This window comes from Oncorhynchus mykiss, chromosome 16 (assembly GCF_057628025.1).
Source record: "Oncorhynchus mykiss isolate SJ-2025 chromosome 16, ASM5762802v1, whole genome shotgun sequence".
In the NCBI taxonomy this organism is placed as follows: Eukaryota; Metazoa; Chordata; class Actinopteri; order Salmoniformes; family Salmonidae; genus Oncorhynchus; species Oncorhynchus mykiss.
This window is the reverse complement of record NC_143037.1, coordinates 7,034,796-7,049,415: the sequence shown is the minus strand read 5'-3', so window position 1 is coordinate 7,049,415 and position 14,620 is coordinate 7,034,796. Positions and strand designations below refer to the sequence as shown.

Genomic DNA, 14,620 nt, shown 5'->3' with positions numbered 1-14,620 from the left:
TTGTTCACAATTCCTGACATTTAATCCTACTAAGTATTCCCTGTCTTAGTTCAGTTAGGATCACCACTTTATTTTAGGAATGTGAAATGTCAGAATAATAGTAGAGAGAATTATTTATTTCAGCTTTTTATTTCTTTCATCACATTCCCAGTGGGTCATAAGTTTACATACACTCAATTAGTATTTGACAGCATTGCTTTTAAATTGTTTGGTGTAACTGAGTCAGGTTTGTAGGACTACTTGCTCGCACACGCCTTTTCAGTTCTGCCCACACATTTTATATAGGATTGAGGTCAGGGTTTTGTGATGGCTACTCCAATACGTTGACTTTGTTGTCCTTAAGCCATTTTGCCACAACTTTGGGAGTATGCTTGGGTCATTGTCCATTTGGAAGAGCCATTTGCGACCAAGCTTTAACTTCCTGACTGATGTCTTGAGATGTTGCTTTAATATGTCCACATAATTTTCCTTTCTCATGATGTCATCTATTTTGTGAAGTGCATCAGTCCATCCTGCAGCAAAGCACCCCCACAACATGATGCTGCCACCCCCGTGCTTCACGGTTGGGATGGTGTTCTTTGGCTTGCAAGCCTCCCCCTTTTCCTCCAAACATAATGATGGTCATTATGGCCAAACAGTTGCATTTTCGTTTCATCAGACCAGAGGACATTTCTCCCAAAAGTACGATCTTTGTCCCCATGTGCAGTTGCAAACCATAGTCTGGCTTTTTTTATTGTGGTCTTGGACTCGTTTTACTGTGGATGTAGATACTTTTGTACCTGTTCCCTCCAGCATCTTCACAAGGTCCTTTGCTGTTGTTCTGGGATTGATTTGCACTTTTCGCACCAAAGTACATTCATCTCTAGGAGACAGAATGAGTCTCCTTCCTAAGCGGTATGACGGCTGTGTGGTCCCATGGTGTTTATACTTGCGTACTATTGTTTCTACAGATGAATGTGGTACCTTCAGGCATTTGGAAATTGCTCCCAAGGATGAGCCAGACTTGTGGAGGTCTATAATCATTTTTCTAAGTAGGCCTTGAAATACATCCACAGGTACACCTCCAATTGACTCAAATAATGTCAATTAGCCTATCAGAAGCTTCTAAGCCCTGACATCATTTTCACAGTCAACTTAGTATATGTAGACTTCTGACCCACTGGAATTGTAATACAGTGAAATCATTTGTCTGTAAACAATTGTTGGAAAAATTACTTGTGTCGTGCACAAAGTAGATGTCCTAACCGACTTACCAAAACTATAGTTTGTTAACAAGACATTTGTGGAGTGGTTGAAAAACCTAAGTGTATGTAAACTTCTGACTTCCACTGTATATTTTACCGCTTGGTGATGTAATTCAGAAACATAATGTTAACTTTCACTGCTATGCGGATGATACACAGCTGTACATTTTCAATGAAATGTGGTGAAGCCCCAAAATTGCCCTCCCTGGAAGCCTGTGTTTCAGACATAAGGAAGTGGATGGCTTCCTGTTAAGGCAAGGGCTGATTTCAAGGTTTTACTGCTAAACCACAAAGCATTACATGGGCTTGCTCCTACCTATCTTTCTGATTTGGTCCTGCTGTACATATGTACGCTACAGTCACAAGATGCAGACCTCCTAATTGTCCCTAGAATTTCTAAGCAAACAGCTGGAGGCAGGGATTTCTCCTATAGAGCTCCACTTATGGAACGGTCTGCTTACCCATGTGAGAGACGCAGACTCGGTCTCAACCTTTAAGTCTTTACTGAAGACTCATCTCTTCAGTGGGTCGTATGATTGTGTGTAGTCTGGCCCAGTAGTGTGAATGTGAACGTAAAGGCACTGGAGTGACGAACCACCCTTGCAGTCTCTGCCTGGCTGGTTCCCCTCTTTCCTCTGGTATTCTCTGCCTCTAACCCTATTACGGGGGCTGAGTCACTGGCTTACTGGTGCTCTTCCATGCCGTTACTAGGAGGGGTGCGTCACTTGAGTGGGTTGAGTCACTGACGTGATCTTCCTGTCCGGGTTGGCACCCCCCTCGGGATTGTGCGGTGGGGGAGATTTTCGTGGGCTATACTCAGCCTTGTCTCAGGGTAGTAGGTTGGTGGTTGAAAATATCCCTCTAGTGGTGTGGGGGCTGTGCTTTGGCAAAGTGGGTGGGGTTATATCCTTCCTGTTTGGCCCTGTCCGGGGGTGTCATCGGATGGGGCCACAGTGTCTTCCGACCCCTCCTGTCTCAGCCTCCAGTATTTATGCTGCAGTAGGACTACCTGGCCTGACTCCTCCTTGCAGTCCCCAGTCCACCTGGCCGTGCTGCTGCTCCAGTTTCAACTGTTCTGCCTGCGGCCATGGAACCCTGATCTATTCACCGGATGTGCCACCTTGTCCCGGACCTGCTGTTTTGGAACCTCTCCACCGCACCTTCTGTCTGTCTATGAATGATTGTCTATGAAAAGCCAACTGACATTTACCTCTGAGGTGCTGACCGGTTGCACCCTTGTACAACTACTGTGATTATTATTATCTGACCCTGCTTGACATCTATGAACATTTGAACATCTTGGCCATGTTCTGTTATAATCTCCACCCGGCACAGCCAGAAGAGGACTGGCCACCCCCCAGAGCCTGGTTCCTCTCTAGGTTTCTTCCTAGGTTCCTGCCTTTTCTAGGGAGTTATTCCTAGCCACTGTGCTTCTACATCTGCATTGCTTTCTGTTTGGGGTTTTAGGCTGGGTTTCTGTACAGCACTTTGAGATATCGGCTGATGTAAAAAAGGGCTTTATAAATAAATTTGATTGATTGTTTGACTGTCGGTTAAAGTCTGTACTAGGAGTAGTAGACTGGATTGTCAGTTAAAGTATGACAACATTTGAGGCCATCAGTATGAGCAAACATAACAGAGTTGTTGTCCTCTGTAGCTCAGTTGGTAGAGCATGGCACATCGCTAAGACAGTTGGATCGATTCCCGCTGGGACCACTCACATGAAAATGTATGCACGCACGACTAAGTCGCATTGGCTAAAAGCGTCTGCTAAATGGCATATATTGTATTAGTTGGCTTGGTAACCTCACTCCCCAGCTTGAAATGTCTCCAACCCATGCTCCAGAATCATTACTCTTCAATAGTGTCATTGGCTAAGAGACGTTGCCAAGAGGGTGGTGACGTGTGTTAGTGAGGGAGAGAGAGAGAGGACCTATGGATCGAGCACAGTGAGAGACAGGGGATGAAGCTAAACTTAAAAAACATATATATAATTAACCTTTATTTAACTAGGCAAGTGTTAAGAACTAATTCTAATTTACAATGACGGCCTTCCCCCGGCCAACGCTGGGCCAATTGTGCGCCGCCCTATGGGACTCCCAATCACGGCTGGATGTGATACAGCCTGGATTTGAACCAGGGACTGTAGTGGCCCCTCTTGCACTGAAATGCAGTGCCTTAGACCGCTGTGCCACTCGGGATCCCAATACTATACTGTGATGTCTGATACACAAGGTCAAGACGTAGGATCGCTAATCAGAAGCCCTTACTGAAATGCAGTCGACATTTTGATTAGTCTCGTTGAGACATGCTAATGATGTCCTGCTTGGAGGGATGTCCTCCTTAGTGACTAAAATAATTATGATGATACTCCACACAGCAGTAAGAGACCATTTGCCCATCAATACTGGATTCACTTTTAACTGTGTTACTAGGCAACAAGAACCTGCTGCTAGCCACCCCAAACCACACACACACACAAACAAACAAACACAGACATGAGCACACAGAGACACACACACACAGACATAAATAAATAGACATATAAGCTGAACATTTGACCGACAGCATTTAAAATTGACCGGACCCATATGCGTTGGGTCAGTAACCTGATTAGGGCGTCCACCCACGGTGCTCAGAATGACAGAAATCCCCTTTTAGATGATGGTAATTCAGAATAACAGAACACGCAAGTCTAGGATGCAACGATGTGCGCTAATTCTGATGAGCACTTTGAAGATGTTTGAAGGACTGTCCACATGAACTTTTTTTCTCAGACAACAAGACAAGTAACGAACATCAAAATCACTAGCCTGTCAATCTACTGTCCCCCGTAGAAGGAAAAAGTTGATCTATTCTATTAGTCGGGGGCAGCAGCTAGCCTAGTGGTTGAGAGTGTTGGGCCAGTAACTTAAAAGGTCACTGGTTTGAATCCCCGAAACGACTAGGAGAAAAATCTGTCGATGTGCCCTTGAGCAAGGCACTTCATTCTAATTGCTCTGGATAAGAGCGTCGGCTAAATGACTAAAACATCAAAATATTACAAAACAAACTGTGGGATGATAGATCCCAAATTCATTTTATTTTTTTTTCATTCTCCTTCTCCCGGACGGGAGACAATTTTATTTATTGGCTTTTCAACAACAACAACAACAAAAAAAAAATATATATATAAAAAATATATAAAAAAATGTATTGGCCAAAAGCCGGCTATTACTGGAAAAAACCCTGGTATGCATGGTACGCAGGCACACACACAGCTCCTGGCTTTCATTTTTCAGAGAAGAAAAAAACTGTTGCGCAACGGGCAATCAAATGAGCATTGTAGCAGTACATTAATCTCACCACACAGAAAGATTACGTCGTCGTTTTGTCCATTAGACCCCTGTGTCTGTGGGGGTGTGTGTGTACTTTTAAATGAGCAGCCTTGTACTTATGCTGCCAGGCCAACACATGACACCAACCCTATTAGCATAATGGATTTTTATTGAGCCAATGAGGCTGTGTGTGTGGTGTGGAGGGGGAGGGATTCTGGATTATAGTGCAACTGACAGAATGAAGGCTAGTGGATGGATAATGGCTAGGACAGCAGTATGGAATGAAGGCTAGTGGATGGATAATGGCTAGGACAGCAGTATGGAATGAAGGCTAGTGGATGGATAATGGCTAGGATAGCAGTATGGAATGAAGGCTAGTGGATGGATAATGGCTAGGACAGCCGTATGTAATGAAGGCTAGTGGATGGATAATGGCTAGGACAATAGTATGGAATGAAGGCTAGTGGATGGATAATGGCTAGGACAGCAGTATGGAATGAAGGCTAGTGGATGGATAATGGCTAGGACACCAGCATGTAATGCTCCCTACAGGGATTCTGTTGTGCAGCAAACTCTACATTAAATCTATACGTAAAGTTTTCAGCATTCAGACTGATAGTAATATCTCCACATTCATTGGACTGCAGGCTACATCATTCAGTAGAACAGTTCTAATACAATAGCTTTAGGCTCATAAATCTATGGCAGTGGGTGTCCTGTCCTCCTTATAAACCATTGTAATGGAATCTCTCCCCCCCCCTCTCCCCTCTCCTCGACAACCGTTGCTCCGGCTCTGGGAAACCCCTAGCAACAAGGAACTCCAACAAGCAGGCCTTGGTTATTTTGGGAGGCTGCATACAGGCACTGGCTGTTGCTAGTGCTATGCGTGTTTGTGTGTGTTTCATTGGGGGTGGAGCATGGGCTGTGGGGAGTGGGAGGGGGCGGGTCCTTGCGAAGCTGGAAATATCCAGGAATGGTGAAGTCCTTCCTCGGTCTCGGCTCGCCACGGGTCAGGGTCACACACCTTCTTATCCTCGGTCTACCGCGGCAACTACTGTTGGGCTGCCTGCTTGTCCCTTAGTGTCCCTGAGTGTGTCCCTGAGTCTCCTCTGAGTGTGTCCCTGAGTGTGTCCCTAAGTCTCTCCTGAGTGTTTTCCTGAGTCTCCCCTGAGTGTGTTCCTGAGTCTCCCCTGAGTGTGTCCCTGAGTCTCCCCTGAGTGTGTCCCTGAGTTTCCCCTGTGTGTCCCTGAGTCTCCTCTGAGTGTGTCCCTGAGTCTCCCCTGAGTGTGTCCCTGAGTCTCCCCTGAGTGTGTTCCTGAGTCTCCCCTGAGTGTGTTCCTGAGTCTCCCCTGAGTGTGTTCCTGAGTCTCCCCTGAGTGTGTTCCTGAGTCTCCCCTGAGTGTGTCCCTGAGTCTCTCCTGAGTGTTTTCCTGAGTCTCCCCTGAGTGTGTTCCTGAGTCTCCCCTGAGTGTGTCCCTGAGTCTCCTCTGAGTGTGTCCCTGAGTCTCCTCTGAGTGTGTCCCTGGCTCCAGCAGAAAGCCCCTATGTGGTGTTAGTCTAATCTATATATGCTGTCCTTTTTGTTGGGTTGCATTTGAGCATATGAAGCTCTGTTATAATGTTGAATACTCAATACAAGCTCAGACAAGCAGAGAGCGGAGGGGAGTGAGAATAGTTTCATTTTCTGATGTTGATGCCGGACAAACAAAGGCAGTTAGTTAGTAATTCAAAGATACTTACAATGCGAGCACATTTCCAGGGGGTAACTTGCCTCATTTCCCTGAAGAGGAGAAACAGGAGACCATAGGTGAGACATACAGGAGACAGTTAGGTGAGACATACAGGAGGCAAAGGTGAGACATACAGGAGGCAAAGGTGAGATATACAGGAGGCAAAGGTGAGATATACGGGAGGCAAAGGTGAGATATACAGGAGGCAAAGGTAAGATATACAGGAGGCAAAGGTGAGACATACAGGAGGCAAAGGTGAGACATACAGGAGACAATAGGTGAGACATACAGGAGGCAAAGGTGAGATATACAGGAGGCAAAGGTGAGATATACAGGAGGCAAAGGTGAGACATACAGGAGGCAAAGGTGAGACATACAGGAGGCAAAGGTGAGACATACAGGAGGCAAAGGTGAGATATACAGGAGGCAAAGGTGAGACATACAGGAGGCAAAGGTGAGACATACGGGAGGCAAAGGTGAGATATACGGGAGGCAAAGGTGAGACATACAGGAGGCAAAGGTGAGATATACGGGAGGCAAAGGTGAGATATACAGGAGGCAAAGGTAAGATATACAGGAGGCAAAGGTGAGACATACAGGAGGCAAAGGTGAGATATACGGGAGGCAAAGGTGAGATATACAGGAGGCAAAGGTGAGATATACAGGAGGCAAAGGTAAGATATACAGGAGGCAGTTAGGTGAGACATACAGGAGGCAAAGGTGAGACATACGGGAGGCAAAGGTGAGACATACAGGAGGCAAAGGTGAGACATACGGGAGGCAAAGGTGAGATATACAGGAGGCAAAGGTGAGACATACAGGAGGCAAAGGTGAGACATACAGGAGACAATAGGTGAGACATACAGGAGGCAAAGGTGAGACATACGGGAGGCAAAGGTGAGACATACAGGAGGCAAAGGTGAGACATACAGGAGGCAAAGGTGAGACATACAGGAGGCAAAGGTGAGATATACAGGAGGCAAAGGTGAGATATACAGGAGGCAAAGGTAAGATATACATGAGGCAAAGATGAGACCTTTGCATTATTAAAACAGAAATAGGAAAACATAGGAAACCATTGGGATACATTCATTATGATGTATTCTTGTCAGGTCTTTCAGACTGTACTGCAGAGGATCTACTGCTAGCTTATTCCAGTGCTACTATCTCAAAATGGAGGTTAATACACATCCTAGTAATTGCAGGTCAACCCTCCCAGGGACTAGAGGTACAACATGTGTTCGTGTTCATAAGGGCACATGGTAGCAAAAAGTTTTACAACAACAAAAAACAAAAAAAATGAAAAATGAGCATTTCTTATCATTCGTTATATTAGCATTTCCACAGAGCTCACTTCACACGCACATCAATATGCAACAGCTACAACTCAGTGACAACCCAAATGACACTCGACGTGGCCCACATTTACACATCATACAATGGCCTGTCTCGTTAACACGGGGATGACTCGGGCAGATGGATAACCTCTCCTGGTTGTGTTTAGGAGGTCAAAACGGGGCTAAAGACAACAGGCAAGCTAGCGAGTAATAAATGACGTGCCATTTAGCAGCTGCTCTTATCCAAAGTGACTTAAGTCATTTGGGCATACATTTTACATATGGGGGTGGTCCCCGGAATCAAACCCGAAATCCTGGCATTGCAAGCGCCATACTCTACAAACTGAGCCATCAAATCAAAGTTCATAGGTCACGTACATAGTATTGCAGATGTTATCGCAGGTGCAGTGAAATTCTTATGTTTCTAGCTCCAACAGTGCAGTAATATCCCCACCCCCCCCCCCCAAAAAAAAATGTTTTTAAAATCATTTAAGACCAGAATATAAATATACATGTACAGTAACTTCAGAAAGTATTCACACCCCTTGACTTATTCCACATTTTGTTGTGTTACAGCCTGAATTCAACATTGATTAAATATACGTTTGTAAATGGATTGATTTACATAAGTATTCACACCCCCGAAGCAATACTTTGTAGAAGCACCTTTGGCGGAAAGATTACAGCTTTCAGTCAGCTTAGGTTTGTCTGTATCAGCATTGAGTCAGCTTAGCTATGTCTGTATCAGCATTGAGTCAGCTTAGATATGTCTGTATCAGCATTGAGTCAGTTTAGGTATGTCTGTATCAGCATTGAGTCAGCTTAGGTATGTCTGTATCAGCATTGAGTCAACTTAGGTATGTCTGTATCAGCTATGAGTCAGCTTAGGTATGTCTGTATCAGCATTGAGTCAGCTTAGGTATGTCTGTATCAGCATTGAGTCAGCTTAGGTATGTCTGTATCAGCTTTGAGTCAGTTTAGGTATGTCTGTATCAGCATTGAGTCAGTTTAGGTATGTCTGTATCAGCATTGAGTCAGCTTAGGTATGTCTGTATCAGCATTGAGTCAGCTTAGGTATGTCTGTATCAGCTTTGAGTCAGTTTAGGTATGTCTGTATCAGCATTGAATCAGTTTAGGTATGTCTGTATCAGCATTGAGTCAGCTTAGGTATGTCTGTATCAGCATTGAGTCAGTTTAGGTATGTCTGTATCAGCATTGAGTCAGCTTAGATATGTCTGTATCAGCTTTGAGTCAGTTTAGGTATGTCTGTATCAGCTTTGAGATGTCTGTATCAGCTTTGAGATGTCTGTATCAGCTTTGAGTCCGTTTAGGTATGTCTGTATCAGCTTTGAGTCAGCCTAGGTATGTCTGTATCAGCTTTGAGTCATCTTAGGTATGTCAGTATCAGCTTTGAGTCAGCCTAGGTATGTCTGTATCAGCTTTGAGTCATCTTAGGTATGTCTGTATCAGCTTTGAGTCAGTTTAGGTATGTCTGTATCAGCTTTGAGATGTCTGTATCAGCTTTGAGATGTCTGTATCATCTTTGAGTCATCTTAGGTATGTCTGTATCAGCATTGAGTCAGCTTAGATATGTCTGTATCAGCATTGAGTCAGCTTAGATATGTCTGTATCAGCATTGAGTCAGCTTAGGTATGTCTGTATCAGCATTGAGTCAGCTTAGATATGTCTGTATCAGCTTTGAGTCAGCTTAGGTATGTCAGTATCAGCTTTGCACATCTGGATTTTGGGATTTTCTCCCATTCTTCCTTTCAGATTTGATCAAGATCTGTTAAAGTAGATGGGGAGCAGTGATGATCTTCAAGTCTTTCCACAGATGTTCAATGGGATTCAAGTCTGGGCTTTGGCTGGGCCACCAAAGGACTTTTACATTCTAGTTCTGAAGCAATTCCAGCGTTGCTTTAGCTGTATGCTTGGGGGTCATTGTCCTGTTGGAACGTACATTTTTGCCACAGTCTAAGGTTGTTTGCACTCTGAAGCAGATTCCCTTTAAGGATTTGGCTCAATTTATTTACTTACCAGTCTCCCAGTCCCTGCCGCTGAAAATAATCCCCATAGCATGATGCTGCCACCACCATGCTTCACAGTAGGGATGGTGTTAGATGGGTGATGGGCTGTGCCTGCTTTTCTCCAAACATTGCGCTTTGCATTCTGGCCAAAGAGTTTTTTTTAAATTATCATGCCACAGAAACTTTTGCCTGGTGCCTTAAAAGATTTGCACTTTTCACACCAAAGGACGTGCATCTCTAGGAGACAGAATGCGTCTCCTTCCTGAGCGGTATGACGGCTGCGTGGTCCCATGGTGTTTATACTTGCGTACTATTGACTTTTGCTAAGTCCAGGCGTGCTGTTATGTGACTTTTTCTCAGGAGTGGCTTCCGTCTAGCCACTCCCAAAAAGCCCAGATTGGTGAAGTGTTGTAGACACTTGTCTTTCTGGCAGGTTCTCCCATCTCAGCCAAGGAACTCTGTAGTTCTGTCAGAGAGTGGTCATTGGGTTCTTGGTCACCTCCCTTACCAAGGCCCTCCTTGCCCCGTTGCTCAGTGTGCCAAGATGGCCAGCTCTAGACAGAGTCTAGGTTGTTCCATATGTTTTCAATTTCCCAATGGTGGAGACCACCGTGCTCTTGGAAACTTTCAACACTCTAGAACTTGTTTTATACCTTTCCCCAGACTTCTACTTCGGGGATGCATGGACAGTTCCTTGAACTTCCTGGTATAGTTTATGCTCTGACTTGTCAACTGTATAGGCCTCTTTTTGTTTATTTTTCTTTACATCATTTTTTTTTTCCCTTTTTGAGCCGAATGATAATATCTCTGTATGTATTTCATACTTTTGATTTATTTTGAGTGGCAGCTCGCGGGTACATGTTATATAAACTGAATAAATGAATCGAAATTGTATAATTTTTTTTTTACATTTTTTTATTTTTTTACTTGGTCCCAGAAAATATATACACTGAGTGTACAAAACATTAATGACACCGGCTCTTTCCATGACATAGACTGACCAGGTGAATCCAGGTGAAAGCTGTGATCCCCTATTGTTGTCACTAGATGTCACTAAATCCATGTCAATCAGTGTAGATGAAGGGGAGGAGACGAGGCTTGAAAACCCTTCTTTAACCTGAGACAATTGAGACATGGATTGTCTTGATAATTCAGAGGGTGAATGGGCAAGACAAAAGACATATGTATACACTGTTAATTGAAATGCATTCCAGGTGACTACCTCATTTTATTTATTTATTTTAACCTTTATTTAACTAGGTAAGTCAGTTAAGAACAAATTCTTGTTTACAATGATGGCCTTCACCGGCCAAACCCGAACGACGCTGGGCCAATTGAGCGCCGCCCTATGGAACTCCCAATCACGGCCGGATGTGATACAGCCTGGATTCGAACCAAGGCGTCTGTAGTGACGCCTCTAGCACTGAGATGCAGTGCCTTAGACCGCTGAACCAGGGTCTGTAGTGACGCCTCTAGCACTGAGATGCAGTGCCTTAGACCGCTGAACCAGGGTCTGTAGTGATGCCTCTAGCACTGAGATGCAGTGCCTTCGAGCGCTGAACCAGGGTCTGTAGTGACCCCTCTAGCACTGAGATGCAGTGCCTTAGACCGCTGAACCAGGGTCTGTAGTGACCCCTCTAGCACTGAGATGCAGTGCCTTAGACCAATGAACCAGAGTCTGTAGTGACCCCTCTAGCACTGAGATGCAGTGCCTTTGACCGCTGCGCCACTCAGGGGCCCATGAAGCAGGCTGAGAGAACGCCAAGAGGGAGCAAAGCTGTCATCAAGGCAAAGGGCGGCTACTTTGAAGAATCTCAAATATATTTTTATTTATTTAATACTTTTTTGGTTACTACATGATTCCATGTGTGTTATTTCATAGTTTTGATGTCTTCACTGTTATTCTAAAATGTAGAAAATAGTAAAAAATAAATAAAAAACCTGGAATGAGTAGGTGTGTCCAAACTTTTTTACTGTATATACACAGAGTTTTCCAAACATTAGGAACACACCTTTCTAACATTGAGTTGACCCCGCCCCTTTTTGTCCTCAATACGTCAAGGCACGCACTCTACAAGATGTCGAAAGCGTTCCACAGGGATGCATGTTGACTCCCAATACTTCCCAGAGTTGTCAATTTGACTAGATGTCTTTTGGATGGTGGACCATTTTTGATACACACGGGAAACGGTTGAGCGTGAAAAACCAAGCAGCGTTGCATTTCTTCACACAAACTGGAGCGCCTGGCACTTACTACCATACCCCTGTTCAAAGGCACTTAAATCTTTTGTCTTGCCCATTCACCCTCTGAATGGCTCACATACACAATCCATGTCAACTGTTTCAAGGCTTAAAAAATCCTTCTTTAACCTGCCTCCTCCCGTTCATCTACACTGATTGTAGTACACCATTTTCGGGGACCACTTTTGTCTCGTGAGCGTTACTTTCAGAACTACTGGCTAGAAAGTATACAAAAGTATACAAAAGTAGTTTTAAATACATGCCAAATGTCTTTGAAACACCCTAAATACTATTTGAACCCAGGTCTGGTACTATATATAAGTCACCCTAAATACTATTTGAACCCAGGTCTGGTACTATATATAAGTCACCCTAAATACTATTTGAACCCAGGTCTGGTACTATATATAAGTCACCCTAAATACTATTTGAACCCAGGTCTGGTACTATATATAAGTCACCCTAAATAGTATATGAACCCAGGTCTGGTACTGTCTATAAGTCACCCTAAATAGTATATGAACCCAGGTCTGGTACTATATATAAGTCACCCTAAATACTATTTGAATCCAGGTCTGGTACTATATATAAGTCACCCTAAATACTATTTGAACCCAGGTCTGGTACTATATATAAGTCACCCTAAATACTATTTGAATCCAGGTCTGGTACTATATATAAGTCACCCTAAATACTATTTGAACCCAGGTCTGGTACTATATACAAGTCACCCTAAATAGTATATGAACCCAGGTCTGGTACTGTCTGTAAGTCACCCTAAATAGTGTATGAATCCAGGTCTGGTCACTTCTGCATTAGCTTGCTTGAAACAAGGCAGTGACGTAGGGCCTAAGCCTGATTATGACATAGCGTGACATAGACCAAAGCCTGAATGTTAGTGACTTCCGACATAGACCAAAGCCGGACTGTGCAAATGAGCCAGAGCAGAAAGAGAGAGGTGTGTGTGTGTGTGTGTGTGTGTGTGTGTGTGTGTGTGTGTGTGTGTGTGTGTGTGTGTGTGTGTGTGTGTGTGTGTGCAGAGCCTCTGGTCTGAAATCTGTCACAAACGCAGCAGAACTGCTCATTGGTGTAAATTCCACCCATTTAAGACACAACAGGCTGGTTTGTTACAATGTGAGGCAGAATTCCTCAGATAGTCATTCAGACGATCTACGTTCTATTATCACTAACGGCAGAACAAACAAAGGAATGGCAAATCAGACCGGCTGCACAGCCTATGTAACACTTCCACATCTGGAGAGAAAGGTGACAGAGCTAGAGAGGTGTTTGTCAGACCCTGTGACATCCTGAGAATCAGTCTGTATCGTCCAAGCGGTCTACAAACTTATTAGCCTACAACCTAGTGCGACCCTCAATGGAAAGACGAGACACTTACGAACACAATGGTGTTCTCCGTTTTGCTCTATGGCCCCCTCAAGTGTCAGGAAACTCGTGTCTCCGTAGCATTCAAACCTTTCCGGGCTAGACTCTAATATGACCCCCCCCCCCCCCTCTGCGCAACGGTGACTCTCACGAACATGTACTGTGCATGTTTTGCTCTAGGATACTCACAGGCCTCACAAAACTTGTCTGAAGCTCCGCCAGTACCAGTTGAAAAAATGTATGGAAGTACAGTATATATGGGGACAGTTTAATGCCAAAAATGTGGGGGGGAAAAAATAAGACAAAAAAGATTTCAAAATAAAAATTCCCAATCGTTCTTATATCTCTAAGATATAGGAGAGACACTTCAGAACAAACTTCCTTTTGATATTTTTTGGGGGGGATTATCTGTTGTTCCATGCGTTTGAATGGGCTAATAGCAGGAAGGCATTCAAGGGGTCTTAAAATAAAAAATGAGCTAAATGATCCTTGGTATGACCTTCTTAAAACAATTCCAAATAGCTTAGTACCTTCTTAAAACAATTCCATATAGCTTTGTAGAACCCCCCTCCCCTGGCTTAGACAGGGCTTAGACTCTGATTGGTTAAATGAAATATTGGGTAAAAAGGCGAACTCGTCGCCATCATTCATTGAATCAGATGCCTCTCATCACAAAACCCACTGATATTGCCAACTACTTCAATTATTTTTTCATTGGCAAGATTAGCTAACTTAGGCATGACATGATAACAACAAAATCCAAACCTACAAGACAAGAATTGTAATTTATATTCAGTAAAGTGCATGTGAACGAGGTGAAAAACAATTTGTGCTGTCTATCAACAATGACAAGCCACTTGTTACGTATACGCCGGGAGTCAGGAAGCAGGTGCAGAAGGTGAGTTTAAGAATGAATAAATGCAGATAAACAAAACATAAGACGTGTGCAGAATGTGCATTAAAACAATACTACCTAATGACTAATGGCTACTGAGGGCTAAATAAAGGGGGAGTAATCAAGGAAATAATGATGTCCAAGTGTACGTAGTGATGGTGAACAGGTGTACGTAGTGATGGTGAACAGGTGTGCGTAATGCTGGTGAACAGGTGTGTGTAATGATGGTGAACAGGTGTAAGTAGTGATGGTGAACAGGTGTGCGTAATGATGGTGAACAGGTGTGCGTAATGATGGTGAACAGGTGTGCGTAATGATGGTGAACAGGTGTGCGTAATGATGGTGAACAGGTGTGCGTAATGATGGTGAACAGGCGTGCGCAATGATGGTGAACAGGTGTGCGTAATGATGGGGAACAGGTGTGCGTAATGGTGGTGAACAGGTGT

General features: G+C 44.0%; 1 protein-coding gene across 2 annotated transcripts in view; it reads right to left on the bottom strand.

The window, feature by feature from the left end:
• LOC110491294 (calcineurin subunit B type 1) overlaps positions 1-14,620 on the bottom strand; it is a 39,430-nt gene that overhangs the window by 13,320 nt on the left and 11,490 nt on the right. For both annotated transcript variants that reach the window (XR_016487108.1, XM_036946069.2), the window contains exon 2: positions 6,302-6,341. Coding sequence is in view for 1 of the 2 variants with exons in the window: in XM_036946069.2 (XP_036801964.1) it covers positions 6,302-6,341 (40 nt within the window). In the remaining variant the exon portion in view is untranslated. The remainder of the gene's footprint in view (positions 1-6,301; positions 6,342-14,620) is intronic.